This window comes from Episyrphus balteatus, chromosome 4 (assembly GCF_945859705.1).
Source record: "Episyrphus balteatus chromosome 4, idEpiBalt1.1, whole genome shotgun sequence".
NCBI classification, from domain to species: Eukaryota; Metazoa; Arthropoda; class Insecta; order Diptera; family Syrphidae; genus Episyrphus; species Episyrphus balteatus.
The window spans coordinates 38,517,017-38,533,087 of record NC_079137.1 but is presented as its reverse complement, the minus strand read 5'-3'; the positions used below and the strand labels follow the sequence as shown (position 1 = coordinate 38,533,087).

General features: G+C 29.3%; 2 protein-coding genes across 26 annotated transcripts in view; one reads left to right on the top strand and one right to left on the bottom strand.

Moving 5' to 3' along the window:
- The window catches only part of LOC129919740 (cell adhesion molecule Dscam2), a 197,598-nt gene that overhangs the window by 17,666 nt on the left and 163,861 nt on the right, over window positions 1–16,071 (bottom strand). For all 25 annotated transcript variants that reach the window (XM_056000728.1, XM_056000730.1, XM_056000736.1 and 22 more), the window contains 6 exons: window positions 12,955–13,074; window positions 11,668–12,894; window positions 9,956–10,111; window positions 9,194–9,877; window positions 9,018–9,126; window positions 8,615–8,958 (listed from right to left, as the gene is read on the bottom strand). In XM_056000728.1, the coding sequence (XP_055856703.1) occupies window positions 8,615–8,958; window positions 9,018–9,126; window positions 9,194–9,877; window positions 9,956–10,111; window positions 11,668–12,894; window positions 12,955–13,074 (2,640 nt within the window). The remainder of the gene's footprint in view (window positions 1–8,614; window positions 8,959–9,017; window positions 9,127–9,193; window positions 9,878–9,955; window positions 10,112–11,667; window positions 12,895–12,954; window positions 13,075–16,071) is intronic.
- LOC129919741 (serine protease gd-like) lies at window positions 5,013–6,248 on the top strand. The gene is made up of 2 exons (XM_056000756.1): window positions 5,013–5,692; window positions 5,760–6,248. The coding sequence occupies exons 1-2, from the start codon at window positions 5,250–5,252 to the stop codon at window positions 6,166–6,168; spliced, it is 852 nt and encodes a 283-aa protein (XP_055856731.1). The 5' UTR covers window positions 5,013–5,249; the 3' UTR covers window positions 6,169–6,248.

The following is a 16,071-nucleotide window of genomic DNA, read 5'->3' as shown; positions in this document are numbered from 1 at the left end:
AAAAAACATATCTTAAATAAAATTAATATTTGAATAAAACTTAAAGCTTAAATTTTGTTTTTAAAATTAATTTAATTATTTAGTTTTTATTTTTAATATTAAAGAAAATAAGTAATAAATAACAAAACTAATATTTAAAGTAACTAAATCTTAAATAATTTAAATAAATTCTAATTTTTCTTTTTAAAATTATTTTTATGTTTATTTATATTTTTAATTGATTTTTTTGTATTAAATAACTTTGGTTGTTTCAGGAACAAATTGGTATTTCTAATTGTTAAATTTCCCCATGATTTTTTTTTTTTTTTTTTTAAGTTTTAATTAAAAAATATATTTGCTTTTTAATACTTTTAATTGCAATTTAATATAAGAAAAATCAAGACAATTAATATTGTGTTCAGAAATAATAATAGATGCTAACTAAGTTAATAAAAAAATTAAAATCAAAATATTACAAAAAAAAAAAAAAACATTATTTTACTAGGTTATTTAAACTAAAATAAGGAATTTGAAGATGATTTGCTTATTAAATCAAATAAATTATAAGATTTATATTGTTGGTTGAAGGTTTAATTTGTATTAAATTTTTGCATAAAATTACATCAATGTTTTACTATATTTAAAAATTATTTGATAAATTTTAATCTAAAAACTAAAATGAAAATAGTTTGTAAAACTCCAGCCAGAAGTAAGACTTAAACAGCTAGATACATATATATGATAGAATCCCACTAGGGTACGCACATTTTTGAATAATGGTGCAGACGAATTGCCAGAATTTTTAGGTTATCTTATGGTGAAGAGTGATTTCTTTTTCTTAACAATGTTCAATGAATAATGGATACATTTTAAGAGATTTGGTAGGTAGGTAGTCAAAAATTTCAGATTTATGCAATTTATTGCAACTGAAAAAAAAAATTGGCATTAAGAAAAAATGTTTATTGCAGCTGAAAAATATTTGCATTAAAAAAATATTTGTTGTAACTAAAAATATTTTGCATAAAAAAATATATTATTGCAACTAAAATATATTTGCATTGAAAATAAAATTTTTATTGCAAATAAAAATATTTTGCATTAAAAGCAAACTTTATTGCAATGCAAAATGATTGCATTAAATATTTTTTTTTATATTCGTCGAATTTCTTTCATTTTTTTACAATTTGACCATACATCAGCTATGTCAACTTTAACATTGAACCTAATGTATGGTCAAATAGTCAAAATTGTAAGAAATTCGACAAATATTAAAAACAAAATATTAAAATATTTTTATCAATGCCGAATTAATTTTTTTATTTGCAATATTTTTTTTTTTTTCAATTTTAAATATTTTTATTTGCAATAAAAATTAAATTTTCTATGAAAATATTTTTCAGTTGCAATAACATTTTTTTGGAAATAAATATTTTTTTTTCAAATATTTTTTAGTTGCAAAAAAAAAATAATTTTTTAATGCAAATTTTTTTTCAGTTGCAATACAAATTTTTTCTTAATGCCAATTTTTTTTTCAGTTGCAATAAATTGCATAAATCTTAAAATGTATCCATTATTCATTGAACATTGTTAAGAAAAAGAAATCATTTTCATTATTTTTGTTTTAATGCAAATTTTTGTATTTGCAATAAATATTTTTTTATTTCAAATGCATTTTTTTAATTGATATTCTAAGCAATACTGAAAATCTTGAAATCAATATTTCCAATAAAAAAAATTGACTTACTTTATTTCTTTCAATTGCCACCATTGCCTTAGTCTTTATCTAACATTGAAGAATAAATGCTATAGTTAAAGCAGGGCTTTAGCTCTAAGAAAATGGGGCTTTTCCCACAAGTTTGTTTTCAATTTAAACATACATACGTTTCCAAAGATTAGGAGCTAATCTTGTAATGTTAGCTTTTGTTAAATAGGTCGAGTATAAATTTAAACTTTCGATAGTAAGTTAAGGTTATGAAATCTGTATAAATAGAATGCATTTTATTTAAATCAATCCTCATTTCTACATTCGGTGCACGCATTTAAATTTTCAACAATGATTTTTTATTTGGTATTAGTACCTAATATTTGTGACAGCTATATCAGCAGAATCTTCAGAAGCAATTCTAGCTAATCAAAAAGATCCAACATTCGAATATCTTAATTCAATTTGCGGTCAAAAAAATTCAAATATCAACACAAAAACAATATCCATGGGCAGTGGCATTTTTGAAAAAAGAAAATGGAGGCAATCTTAGGTTAATTTGTGGAGGAAATCTTATTTCAACGAGGACCGTATTAGGTGTAGCTCACTGTTTTAATGACTATTCTGAGCCTGGAGTAATAAGACCGGAAAATTGTTTGGTATCTTTGGGTGGAGACAATCCTTCAACGAAGTGGAAAGATGCTGTTAATATTGAAATCGAAAAAATCATTATTCATCCAGGTTATAGCGAAGCAAATAATTTTCATTCGGATCTAGCGCTTGTTTATTCGAAACGACCAATAAATTTATTTAATTGGCAAAAATGTCTATTAGAATTGGTAGTGGGCTTATTTATATGTTTAAATATCAAAACAAATGGATGCTGAGAGCAATGGCAGCTGGTGGAATAAATTATGGAGACTTTTACTTAATTTTCGTGGACATTGCAAAGTTAAACAATTGGATTCGATCAAATATGCTTTTGTAGAGTTGAAATTGGAATTCAAGAAAATACAAATTTTATTTGATCTAATAAAAAATGTTAAATCAATAAAAATGAAAGTATTCAATTTTGATGCGATTACGTTTTATTCTGTTTTTGGCAAAAGAGGTAGTAATTCGGTGTGGTAAGTATGTATTTTGCTGGAAGTAGCTATTTTAGATTTTAATGCATTAATTCAATGCATTTTATTAAAAAAAAACAATTCACCCTTTTGATATAATATTTAAGATTTACGCGCAAATCTTGAGACCTTGTCCTCAAAGTGAAATGATAGAAATTATAGATGATATACATTATCACGAGTCCATAATCTAAGAAAAAACTCTGGCATTGTTCCTTACTAAACAACTTCTATTACTAAATATACATTAAAAATTAAAATTCAACAATTTTCCAAACGATACTGCAGAATTTTAAAAATACCAAAGCTCAAAATCGTTTTCTTTTCCAATGAAAGTAGGTAAGCAAGACAGATTTTCATTTTGTTAACCATTTTTCTGCAAAAAGCCAAAATTTCTTCAAAAATTTTCTAAATTTTTTGTTTGGAAAAATATTATTTAGTATTTAGTATTGGTAAGATATCAGTATTGCCGAAAAATAGTACTGAATCCCGTTGGCCTGAGTCTAGCTTTTCGCACACGAAAGTGGAAGTGGTACGGGGCGAATAGGATCGAGGCTATTTTGTGTTTTTGAACTCACATAATAATCAAAATTCTTAAGTTTTATGGAAATGGTTCAAATTATAAAAAAAAGTGGGAGTGGCAAGAGGCGTAAAAATTTTTTTGAATTTTGTCAAATTTGTTTTTATTATACATTTACTACAAACTTATTTTGCAAAGTCATCTTAGTTTTGGAAAACTGATATTTGGCAGGATTCTTAAACCTCACTTTTATTTTTAAGTTTTACCCGGCGGGATTTGGTTACAGGGGATTTTGATTTGCAGGATTTTGTTACTTTCCCTTAAAAATAACCTATACAATTCATATTAGGCCATTCGTCAAAGCCATAGTGGACTAACGGTTTTTGAACTTTTTTTGAAAGACTTCAACAAATATTTTCTCTTGCGAAAGATGAAATATTCATTAATATATCATTTATGAATACTATTTGAAATTCAAACTATTGGTTAAGTTACCAAAAAAAAAAAACTCCACAAAGCAAGGAAATTATTTAAAAAAATTTTTTTTTTTAATCTCTCCTAAAGAAAAAATTTGCAAATTTTCAAAAAAAAAAAAAAACGGCAACAACATAATTTCCGTTCTTCGAGGAACCAAAAACGTAGTTGTGTTGGAATCACTTGGGCCATTACCTTAACCAAATTTAATCAAAGTCCTTAATCAATGTCTCGAAAAATGTTTGGGTGTGTCACTTATGAATGAAGTTTAAAAAGTAAGCAGAAACAACTCAAAAACTTCGAATACCGCCGCTTTGAAATTCTTCTTTACCCTAATTTTAGTTTTGTCAAAATCTCAAAACTATAATTGAGCGAATTAAAAATGACTTTTGCATTTGAAAAAGTTTAAGCATTATAGAATAGTCCCTCGCATCTACACGGAGAGAAATTGAAGCCCTCAATATTGTTCAGAATGAACCTAATCAATTTTGAAACTTTTTGCCCAACGAACATTTCGAAAATGCAAAAATGTGAAAATAACCCGGTTTCTAGTTCTAGTAATTTTAGATATTAAACATTAGAAAAAAAAAACAAATTATAAGCTACTGTAATTTTTAATGATTTGAGCTTAAAATCTATTCTGTAAGATGATTTCTAAAAATTGATATTCAAATGATGTGATTTTTCTTCAATTGGAATATACATAATTTTTGATAATGCAAGTAGCCGTGAAAGTAGTTATATTGTCGTTTATACTTGAAACTTTTGAAAAGTGTTTTATTTTTTGTTTTTTTTTTTTTTTTTTTAAGATCTACCATTTTAACCCAAATAAGTGCACTTTATCATGTTTGATGATAAATATCGGTTCATTTTACTAATTAAAAATAAAAAACAATAAATAATTTGAAAAATGATATCGACCTATAATTTGGTTTTTTATGGCTGTCAGATTTATGCAAACACACCATTTAAATTAAAATGCTTAGAAAACAGGTGTTTATGAAATCATTTTGCTAATAAATTAGTTGACTCCAATCACAATTTTCCCATTTAACTGCCACCATTACCTTAACACTAAATTAACACTAAACTGAAAATTAAATTTTATAATTGCAGTAATAGCTTCATTTTAGAACGAACAGAAACCTGTTCATAAGAACATGGGGTTTTTCCAAACTTGTTTTGATTTCAATATAAACATAAGTTTCCCAAGATAAGGCTTTAATCGTAGTGCCGATAGCTTTTGTTATAGGTCGAATGTCGATTTAAATCTTAAATTTTTCGCACTTAAATCAGTTTATGCAGTTTTTAAAGAGTGCATTTAATTTAACAAGCAATATTTTTATTCGTTGCGCACATTTGAATAGCAATTAAATTTGTAATTTTCGCATAACCGATTGTTTTGTGAGCAAATTGTAAAATTCAAGAAGACATTGCTTAAGTTACAACCATGATTTTGTGTTTGTTATTAGTAACATTTGTGACAGCTGTATCAGCAAAGTCTCTACCTTCTGAAATTAATCCACCAACATTCGAATATCTTAATTCAATTTGTGGCCAAGAAAATTCAAATAACGACATAAATCAATTCCCATGGGCAGTTTCAATTTTGAAAAAAGATAATGCAGGCAATCTTCAGTTTAGTTGTGGAGGAAGTCTTATTTCAACGAGGACAGTAGTTACTTCCGCTCATTGCTTTAATGACTATTCTGAGCCTGGAGTTATAAGACCGGAAAATTTTCTGGCATCCTTGGGTGGACACAACACTTCAACAAGTTGGATAGATGCTGTAAATAAGAATATCGAAAAAATCATCATTCGTCCAGGCTATAATCCCGAAACACTTGGTTTTGATTCGGACCTGGCCCTAGTTCAGCTAAAACAACCAATAATGTAAGTGTATAAGGATTATACATGAAAGAACTTTAATTGAAATATCCATAATTTCTATTCAATAAAGCTTCACAGAATCCATTAAACCAATTTGTATTGGACAAGAAGTAATCGATGATGATGCAACTGGAAAAATTCCAGGATGGAATGGACGAAGACGTCAAATGGAAACAACAACTCCAACACTGATCAATGCAAGAGTTGTTTCAGCAACAACATGTTTAAGATCGCATAATTTTTTCAGTGAGATTATGTCCAATCAAACTATTTGTGTTGAACTTTTAGATAGAAATACTGAATGTATGATTAACTCGGGTAATGGGCTTATGATTAAAAAAGAAAACAAATGGATGCTGAAAGGTGTGGTAGCTGGTACTGTAAGTGACCCTAAAAGCGAGTGTGGAGGAAACAAGTACTTTGTTTCGCTGGAAATTTCAAAATTTTACGATTGGATTCGATCAAATATGCTATTGTAATAAAAAAAATTAATTCGTCAGTCTTACATCACCTAAAAATTTATGTAAAAAAAATAAAATCGAATTGAGCTCCAAAACAATTATGCAATTTCATTTCTTTTTTGAATACCTAAGAACATTTTTGAAAATTTCGAATTTTTAGATAATAATTTTCGAAAATCAACTCAAAGTCCTACAAACTTTTGGTTTATAGTTATGAATATAGTCTATAGAGTCCTTTCTTTTGATGTCTCTCTCATTCGATGGATTTGGAGAAAATTTTTGAAAATTTCGAATTTTTAGATAAGGGATAATTTTCGAAAATCTTGAAAAAATAAATTTGTAATTTTTTTAGCTGAATGCAAAGACTGTGATCTCATATCTGTAAACCAAAACTTGTTTCAGGGCTTTGATCCGAAAATATGTGCTTCCGAACTTCAAAAAAATATTTCGATTGCAAATAATTCAGCAACTCGAACTCCTACAAGCTTTTGGTTTTTAGTTATGAATAGAGTCGTAAAAGTCCTTTCTTTTGATGTCTCATTCGATTGATGGTAATTTTTAAAAATTACGAATTTTTAGACAAGGGATACCCCATAGAAAATTTCCGAAAATCTTTAAAAAATAAATTTGTAATTTTTTTAGCTGAATGCATAGTCCTATTCACTGTGATCTCTTATCTGTGAACCAAAACTTGTTTCAGGACTTTGATTGAAAATATTTGCTTCCGAATAAAAAAAAAATATTTCGATAACAAATAATTCAGCAGCTAGGCCTCCAAGAAACTTTTGTGTTTCACATAAAAAGACCTTTCTTTAGATTTCTCACTTCATTATAATAAAATAATTTAATTTGATATATAAATTTAAAATCGAAAACACACAATTGTGGGCTTTGATTTATAACGTTTGTATGGATTGTATAACTTTAAGAATCAATTTATTATACTATGTGTATTATTAAATGCAAAATTAAGATTTAATTATTTAAGTTTAATTTATTTGAATTAAATAAAATATAAAAATATATATATTTTAATTTATCATACCTTCAACCACTTTTTTAAGATGACTGCCTAGTATTCAAATCATCTTCGAATTCAAAAATGTATTTCTCAAACTAATTAAAAATAAAATGCTCATTCTATTGACACCATCTTTTCGATATATTTTCAATAATTTTCTAATGAATTTAATTTAAAAATATTTAAATTTTTGTATGTTAATAATATTCTCTGTACACAGTGGTACTTGCAAATTACACACACATTTTTATACAGTGGGGCTAAATAAAACACGATGTTTCAGAAAAAAAAAATTGGGCACATTACATTTTCTATGTACTTTAGTTTTAGTTTATGTGCATTTTACCAATAAATTAAATAAAAAACAAAAAATATTTCAATTAAAAGAATATATATTTTCAAATTTACTTTTACAACACTAGCTAATTTAAAAGTGGGGTCAATTAAAAAATGGAGCATTTTCATATACTCTTGATTTTTTTTTTATAAAATTAAAATAAAAAAAAAATTCTAAACAAAAATCTAATAAAAAAATTAACATTCGCTTACACTTTACTATTTAATTTTTTTAATTTTCACAATGTGTTTTTTTTTTTTGTATTTTTTTGTTTTATTATATTTTGTGGGAAAAACAAATTGCATTTACGCAATTAAAATTTATTTTCAAATAAAAATTATTACTTTTTCTTTGTTAAATTAAAAAATAAATTTTGCCAATTAGTTTTTTTTTTTTTTTTTTTTTATTTTATGTACAAAAATATTTTTTTTTTTACAAAAATTTTGATTCTCGAAACAACATGTATGGAAAAAATATACAAGAAAAAATTAAATTTATGAAAAAAGTAAAATTTTTTTATTAAAACTAATCAAATTTATAACGAAAAATTTAAAAAAAAGCAAAATATTTTTTTTTTAGAATTATAAGATAAAAAAAAAATATAAGAACCGAATTGATAAAAGTGTAAAATCAAATTCAACATGAAAAAGCAATGAACTACTACTCAAAAGCAGGTGGAACAAAAATAATTATTTTTTTTATTTTAACTAAGTTTGATTCAAAAAAATATGTATTGTTGTTATTTGTATACAAATGGAAAAGGATTCACTATTTAATATTTTAAAGCCTTTACAAAAAAAAAAAATTTATGATAAATTGAAATAAATGTCAAGTATTTTCATTCTTTCTACCATAACTTGACCTTTAGAAATCATTATAAAATTTCAAATCTTACACTTGTCATAAACAAAGCTGACAACTTGATGTGCACGAAAATATAAGTGCTTACAAAAAAAATGTATGAAATAAAAAATTAAAATTGACTATGAATCCTTTTCCATTCTTTTTTTCTTTTCAATAAAGTACGTAATATACAAAAGCAATTTTTTATTTTGTCATTAATTTTTATTATATACAAAATTATATATTTACAACAATTGACTTACCTCCGGTAACAGTTAATGTAGCAAAATCATATTCAGCAACAGTAAAACCAGCTGAATTGTGTGCAGTGATACGTAAGTTATACCATGTAGCTGGTTCAAGATCTAGCACAACGTAGTTATTATCGGGCTTCACATTATTTGAGATTTGATTCCATTCAGTTTGATCGCGTTTCTTATTTTCAACAACAAAGTGAGACATTGGGCAACCGCCATCTTTCCATGCCTTAAAATGTAAGCTAACTGAGTTCGATGAGACTTCAATGAATCGTGCTTTTTCTGGTGTTTTTGGTTTTTGTCCTTTGGTGCGTGTATTTTGGATGTCCGATGCTTCTCCAGCTCCAATGCTGTTTTAAAAATTATACAAATTACTATGCTGAATAAAAGTGAATTCAGCAAAACTTACTTATTGAATCCAGTGGCATAAACTTGATATCTTGATCCGCAGAAGAGATTTTCAATTGTGTATTTTTGAGCTTCGACTGATACTTCAGCTGTTTCCCATTCGCCGAATTCTTTTCAAAAAAAAAAAAAAATACATATGATTAATTTCTCTCTCAAATAAATCTAATTCTTTCTTACCTGGTTTATAATGTAGAGTATATCCATGGAGAGGAGCTGAATCACCTTCATGTGGCTTCAATTTAACAGTCAAGGCATCAGTTGTGGTTGCAGTTATCGAAACTTGTGGTGATTGAGGTGGAGCCAATACAATCAATTTGTGTGTAATCGAATCCTTGGCAATAGAGTTTTCAGCATGGCACGAATATTCTCCAGCATCTTGACGAGTAGCAGATTTAATTAACAAAGATCCATCGGGTAACAATCGCATATGATCATTTGGAGTGAATTCGATTCCCTTGATTTTCCATGTAATATCAGGTGTAGGTGATCCAACAGCTAAACAAGGCATCTTAGCGTCTTCTTTGAATGTGGCAGTAAATGTGTCATCGAATGAGGCAATTTTAGCAGGAACTTGATCACTTGGCATGGCAACAATACTCTTTGAGGGTTGTCCTTCACCAATATTTGTACTAGCTGTAACCCAGAATTCGTATGGTTTGTTCTTTTCCAATTCGTTTGCTTCCAAGCTCATTTGATAGTGGGGGATTTTCTTGCTCTTTGGTTCACCTTCGGCTCCTTCAACTTTCGAATAGACTGTGTATTGCTGAATGACACCGTTGGGTTGTGCTGGTGGACGCCATGATACAAGGATAGCTTCATGTCCCATAACTAAAGCTTTTACATCGGTGGGGGCTTCAGGAACTATTTTTTGAGATAAGCAAATTACGAGTTGATATAAATTCAGCGGATGGTTTTTTTTAATTGTTTCTTAGAACTTACCATCGGGTTCAGTTTGACAATGAATTGGAGCACTTCGAACACCGTCACCTCCAGCAGTTGTAGCCAAAACTTGCATTGTGTAGTTAGTGTATTTTTTCAAGCCATGTAAAACAGTGTCAGAGGATGCAGTCTTTTTGTAATGGCGTTTAGTTTCATCTGAATTAAAATTAATTAGTAAAAATGCTTTTAGGAGTTGAAAAAAAAAATAATGAAAGTTCGTGGAAATATCTTACAAGTTTGCAAATTACTTGAAAATATATGAAGTTTAAGTTTAATTGAAGCTCTATTTTTATATAAAACGTTACGAGTTTTTGAGTATTTTATTTTAAAGTATGCTGTCTTTCATGAAAACAACGTGCTTACAAATTTTGTTCTCACTAACCTGCGATATGTTTTTAATATGAGCTGAATAATATTAATGAGCTGAATACAAATATTCACGGTTAATAATTTGTTAAAAAAAAAATCAAATGTGATTATAGAAGTAAATACTTATAGTTTTCTTTCATTTCTATTCAAGTTTATAAATTCTGTATAATAATTTCTGATTTGGACTGGGAACATAAGTTTCTTTGTTAATATAATACCTTCCATAAGGAAACCGTGCTTACAAAATTTCTTCAGCTGTGAATCTAAGAATGGGAACTAACTTCTGAGAGAACAATATGCTTACAACTTTAACACCGGCTTAAATTTGGTCGGTTTGACATCAATCAAAAGCTATGTCAATTTGCTGAACACAAAAAATAACGGTTAATTTGCCTTTTAGGAAGCTCATATAAAGAGAAAACCGCTTACAAAATTGTCACTAGTTTGCTTATAGTTTAATTTAGGTGGAATTGAATTTGAATATAGTTAAAAGTGAATTGACATAATTATCTTCCATAAAAATAACGTGCTTACAAATTGTAATACAATTAAAAAGTTGTGATAAGAAACTTTTACAAAAAAATAAAATTTGTGTAGCCGAACTCAAAAATGTATAATTGGTTTCTATAGAAAATGAAATACCTTTTCAAAAATATGATACTGCTTACGAAATTGAAAAATTGTGATCAATGACCTTATTATTAAAAAAAACTATTTAAAATTGACGGGAATCAAATTTGATATAATTAATAGCAAATTGTCATTTTTATCTTCCATAAAAACAACGTGCTTACAAATTGCAATAACATTTAGAATTCTGATAAGAAACTTCGTAAAAAATAAACTATGTTAAGCTGAATTCTAAAAATTAAAAAATTTGTTAGATCTTTACATTTTTTTTTTAATAGGTATCACAGTGCTTACAAGATATTCTACAAATTTCTGAGCATTCCACTCAAATCATATCATATCAATCTTGTTTGTAACATTATTATGTTGCATAAAAACAACGTGCTTACAAATTCTTATAACATTTAGAAATTCTGATAAGAACCTTCATGAGAAAAAAAAAACTTTTTTACCTAAATTCATAAATTAATAACTAGTTTCTTTAAACTATGAAAATATGATACTGCTTGCAACATTTTTGCAATATTCTTCAGTAAGATATACAAAACTTTTTAGATTTGAATGCGATTGAACTCAAAATCTAGCAATTATGAATTTAATACTATTATCTTCAATAAAAACAACGCGCTTACAAATTTATTTTATTTCAAAAACCTCCTACGAACTCTCAAAAATTTATCAATTTCATAATTATTAAAATTGTCAATACTCACCATACCACAAATCGCTTGGTGCATACACAACCTTATATGTCTTAATAACTCCATTTGCCGATTCCAATGGTGGACTAACCCATGAAACGCGAATTGTTTGTGATGTCAATGTTGTGCAGGCAGTATCGCTAGGTGGTTGGCTTGGTGTGCCTTCGGCAGTGAATTGTTTCTCTTCATCGCTCATTGGTCCCGCTCCAATTTTATTAAATGCCTGAATTACAACCGAGTATTGAGTGTAAACCCTCAAATTATTCAACTCCAAGCTATGTTCCTTGCCTTCTTCAGTCAAAAAGTTAACAGTCTCGAAAACATATGAGCTATTAGTATTCGATAGTTTATAACCAACATAATATCCCAAAATTTCTCCATTCCATTCGTTACGTGCTGGTGGCTTCCATGTCACACGCAATGTTGTCTGATTAACTGGTTCAACTTTGATATTTGCTGGCTTGCCAGATGGTGCTTCTTCGGCAGTGATAATTGTAACAGCTTCGCTAGATTGTGATGTTCCAATGGCATTTTCAGCAACAATTCGAATATTATAAGTTGTGGCAGGGCTAAGTTTTTGTACTTGTGCTTCGGTGGTGTGTCCAGGTACCATGACTCGATCGATTTCATCCCATGATGCACGTGATCGTTTGAATTCAATGATGTATCGGTTAAGTGGTGAATTACCATCGTAGGGTTGGGCCCAGCTCAATTGTACAGAACGTCCAGATTTGTCGAGAACTTTCAAGGCATATGGCATTTCAGGAACTTCTTGGATAATCATATTTATGCTAGCGTCATCGCTTCCAAAGGCATTTGTTGCGACACATGTGAAGAGAGCAGAATCTGATCGTTCAGTACGTTTGATAGAAAGGCTTGACATAACACCGGTAGATAGGATTTCTTCGCGAATTGTGTATCGGTTGTCGGTCTTGGGGTCCAATCGCATGTTGTTCATGTTCCATAAGATTCCAATTGGTTTCTCTCCCTTGGCTTCGCATTGTAATACAGCTGGTTCTCCTCGTCGGGCAGTTTGATTGCGCAGTTTTTCTGTGAATTCTGGTGGGGCTTGAACACTGATCATGATGACAGCAGAAAGTCCTGATCCGATTCCGTTGATAGCTTCGCAGAGGTAGTAGCCTTCGTTGTTCTTTTGAATGTTATCAATGAGGAGGGTGCCTTCTTCTACGCGAATATTATCGTTCTTTTTGAGGTCTTTGTATTCTCCGGGGGTATCACCTTAAACAAAAAGTTGGTTAACAATCTCTTTTATGAAGAATTTGGAAACTTTTTACTCACCGACAGCTCGTTTCCATGTTACAGATGGTTTTGGGAAGCCATCAGCTTTGCATTCAACTTTAGCGTCTGATCCTTGGGCAAAGGCTTTGTCAGTTGGTTCGAGAATCCATCTTGGTGGTACTGTATTGTTGTTTGAGATGGTGGGATGATAAAAATGATACATTAGATTTTTTTTGAAAAACGGTTTTAAGTTTTGTTCTAAGTAATTATGCATGCGGAATAGAAGTAAACTTCTTTCAAGCGGACGGCACGGACTTTATCATTTGAAATGGTTTTTGTTTTATTATTTTTATTTGTGAAGTATAGTTTAGTATTTAAATAATTTTGTAAAAAAAATCTTACATATTTACAGAAAAAATGTTTAACTATTTTAAAACTTTATTTTTAAAACCATTTCAGCGATATTTCTACAACAATATTGAAGAGTTTTTTTTTTTACTTTTTTTTTACTTTTAATTAAATAATTGATGTTCTACTTACTGATTAGATACAATTTGTTTAAATTTTTTGTTTATGTGTACAAATTACTTTTCTCTATAAAAATTAAATAAAGTTAATATTTTGTTTATCATTGTTCAAATCTGTTCTGATCATTTTAATAAGCTTAACTCTGTTATTTTTTTGTGGTCATTATCGAATAAGAACTGGAAATTGGTGAATGTAGAACCAACTAGCTTTTGGTGAAAAAAAAATATAGCCAGTTAAAAGTTTTATGACCAAGATGGTGTTTGTTTGTAAGGGTTACTGTGAGACAATCTGTTTGTGCAGGTAGAATTTTTTTTTTCAAAGTTTGCTCTTATTGTAAAAGTAGCTACATATAATTTTTAAGCTTATTTATGGTAAAAAAAAGGTTAGGAAATAATTGTAATTTGACAATTTTAAGAATTTCTAAGAAATGTTAATAACACTGTTAATAACACTGGTAGGCATTTCGACCTGTTAAAATATTCAAATATTCCAAAAGCGTGACGTGCCAGTGAAATTTGGACTTCGGATTCGGCATCAGCACACAAAAATTCTTTAGAAAAGTATGGTATGGTTCGAGCTCTATTTTCGCTGCCGACCAGTGTAATCTTAAAATTTACAAATCTGTGAAAAGATCGACAAGTTATACTACGGTAACCTAAACGTTTCATGGAAATCGGCTAACTCATTGGCTTGTTTAGTTTAGTTTAGTTTGAAACAAATTGTTCGGACGAACTCGTTCTTAGAATTCAAATTGATAGGATTTGTAAGACTTTTTATATAAAAATTTGTAAAATTTACATAGGAAAATATGAAAATAAAAAAAAATTAAAAAAGGGGTTGTCTGTAAAGGCGGTTTACGAACAATAATTTTTTGTGATTATAATAGTCCAAGCGGCGACCGTCGAGTTACTTAGCTTATAAGGTTAGAGGTTAAAATTAGTGTCAAATGAAAGATAAATTGATACTTAAAATAAAAAAATAGGGTTGCCACTTCTAAAATGGGAACTTCCATGTGGCAACCCTATTTGAAAGGAAAAATTGTCACATAACTAATACATTCATATCTTTGTTGTTTGGCCAGATAAAAAAAAATTTGAAAAGCCAAACGAAAGCCAAAATAATAAAAAAAAAATAATAAAATAATATAAAGGACGTGACCCTACAAATGTGGCAACCCCATCCAAATGAAAACAACACTGACAAAAATCTTCTTTGAACAAAACAGTATAACTTTTTATGCACTAGAAAGCTAAACTAAACACTATATTTTAGATAATACTCCCTTCTATTTAAAAAATGTCGGGTGCCACCTCGCAAATGCAGACAAGTACTCGGCAACCCTACTCAAATGCTAAAAAACGCAAAAATCACTTGTTTTTTGGCCAAAGTGTATAATATTTGATCGAGTTAAAGGCTGTAAAATACATTATGTTTAGCTTAGACTCTCTTCTATCTAAAAAATGTCGGGTGCCACCCCGCAAATGTAGACAAGTACTCGGCAACCCTACTCAAATGCTAAAAAACCCAAAAATCACTTGTTTTTTGGGCAAAGTGTATAATATTTGATCGAGTTAAAGGCTATAAAATACATCCTGTATAGCTTAGACTCTCTTCTATCTAAAAAATGTCGGGTGCCAGCCCGCAAATGTAGACAAGTACTCGGCAACCCTACTCAAATGCTAAAAAACGCAGAAACCACTTGTTTTTTGGCCAAAGTGTATAATATTTGATCGAGTTAAAGGCTATAAAATACATCCTGTATAGCTTAGACTCTCTTCTATCTAAAAAATGTCGGGTGCCACCTCGCAAATGCAGACAAGTACTCGGCAACCCTACTCAAATGCTAAAAAACGCAAAAATCACTTGTTTTTTGGCCAAAGTGTATAATATTTGATCGAGTTAAAGGCTGTAAAATACATTATGTTTAGCTTAGACTCTCTTCTATCTAAAAAATGTCGGGTGCCACCCCGCAAATGTAGACAAGTACTCGGCAACCCTACTCAAATGCTAAAAAACCCAAAAATCACTTGTTTTTTGGCCAAAGTGTATAATATTTGATCGAGTTAAAGGCTGTAAAATACATCATGTTTAGCTTAGACTCTCTTCTATCTAAAAAATGTCGGGTGCCACCCCGCAAATGTATACAAGTACTCGGCAACCCTACTCAAATGCTAAAAAACCCAAAAATCACTTGTTTTTTGGCCAAAGTGTATAATATTGGATAGAGTTAAAGGCTATAAAATACATCCTGTATAGCTTAGACTCTCTTCTATCTAAAAAATGTCGGGTGCCACCCCGCAAATGTAGACAAGTACTCGGCAACCCTACTCAAATGCTAAAAAACGCAGAAACCACTTGTTTTTTGGCCAAAGTGTATAATATTTGATCGAGTTAAAGGCTGTAAAATACATCATGTTTAGCTAAGACTCTCTTCTATCTAAAAAATGTCGGGTGCCTCCCCGCAAATGCAGACAAGTACTCGGGTTGCCGAGTACTTGTCTGCATTTGTGGGGTGGCACCCGACATTTTTTAGATAGAAGAGAGTCTAAGCTAAACATAATGTATTTTACAGCCTTTAACTCGATCAAATATTATACACTTTGCCCAAAAAACAAGTGATTTTTGGGTTTTTTAGCATTTGAGTAGGGT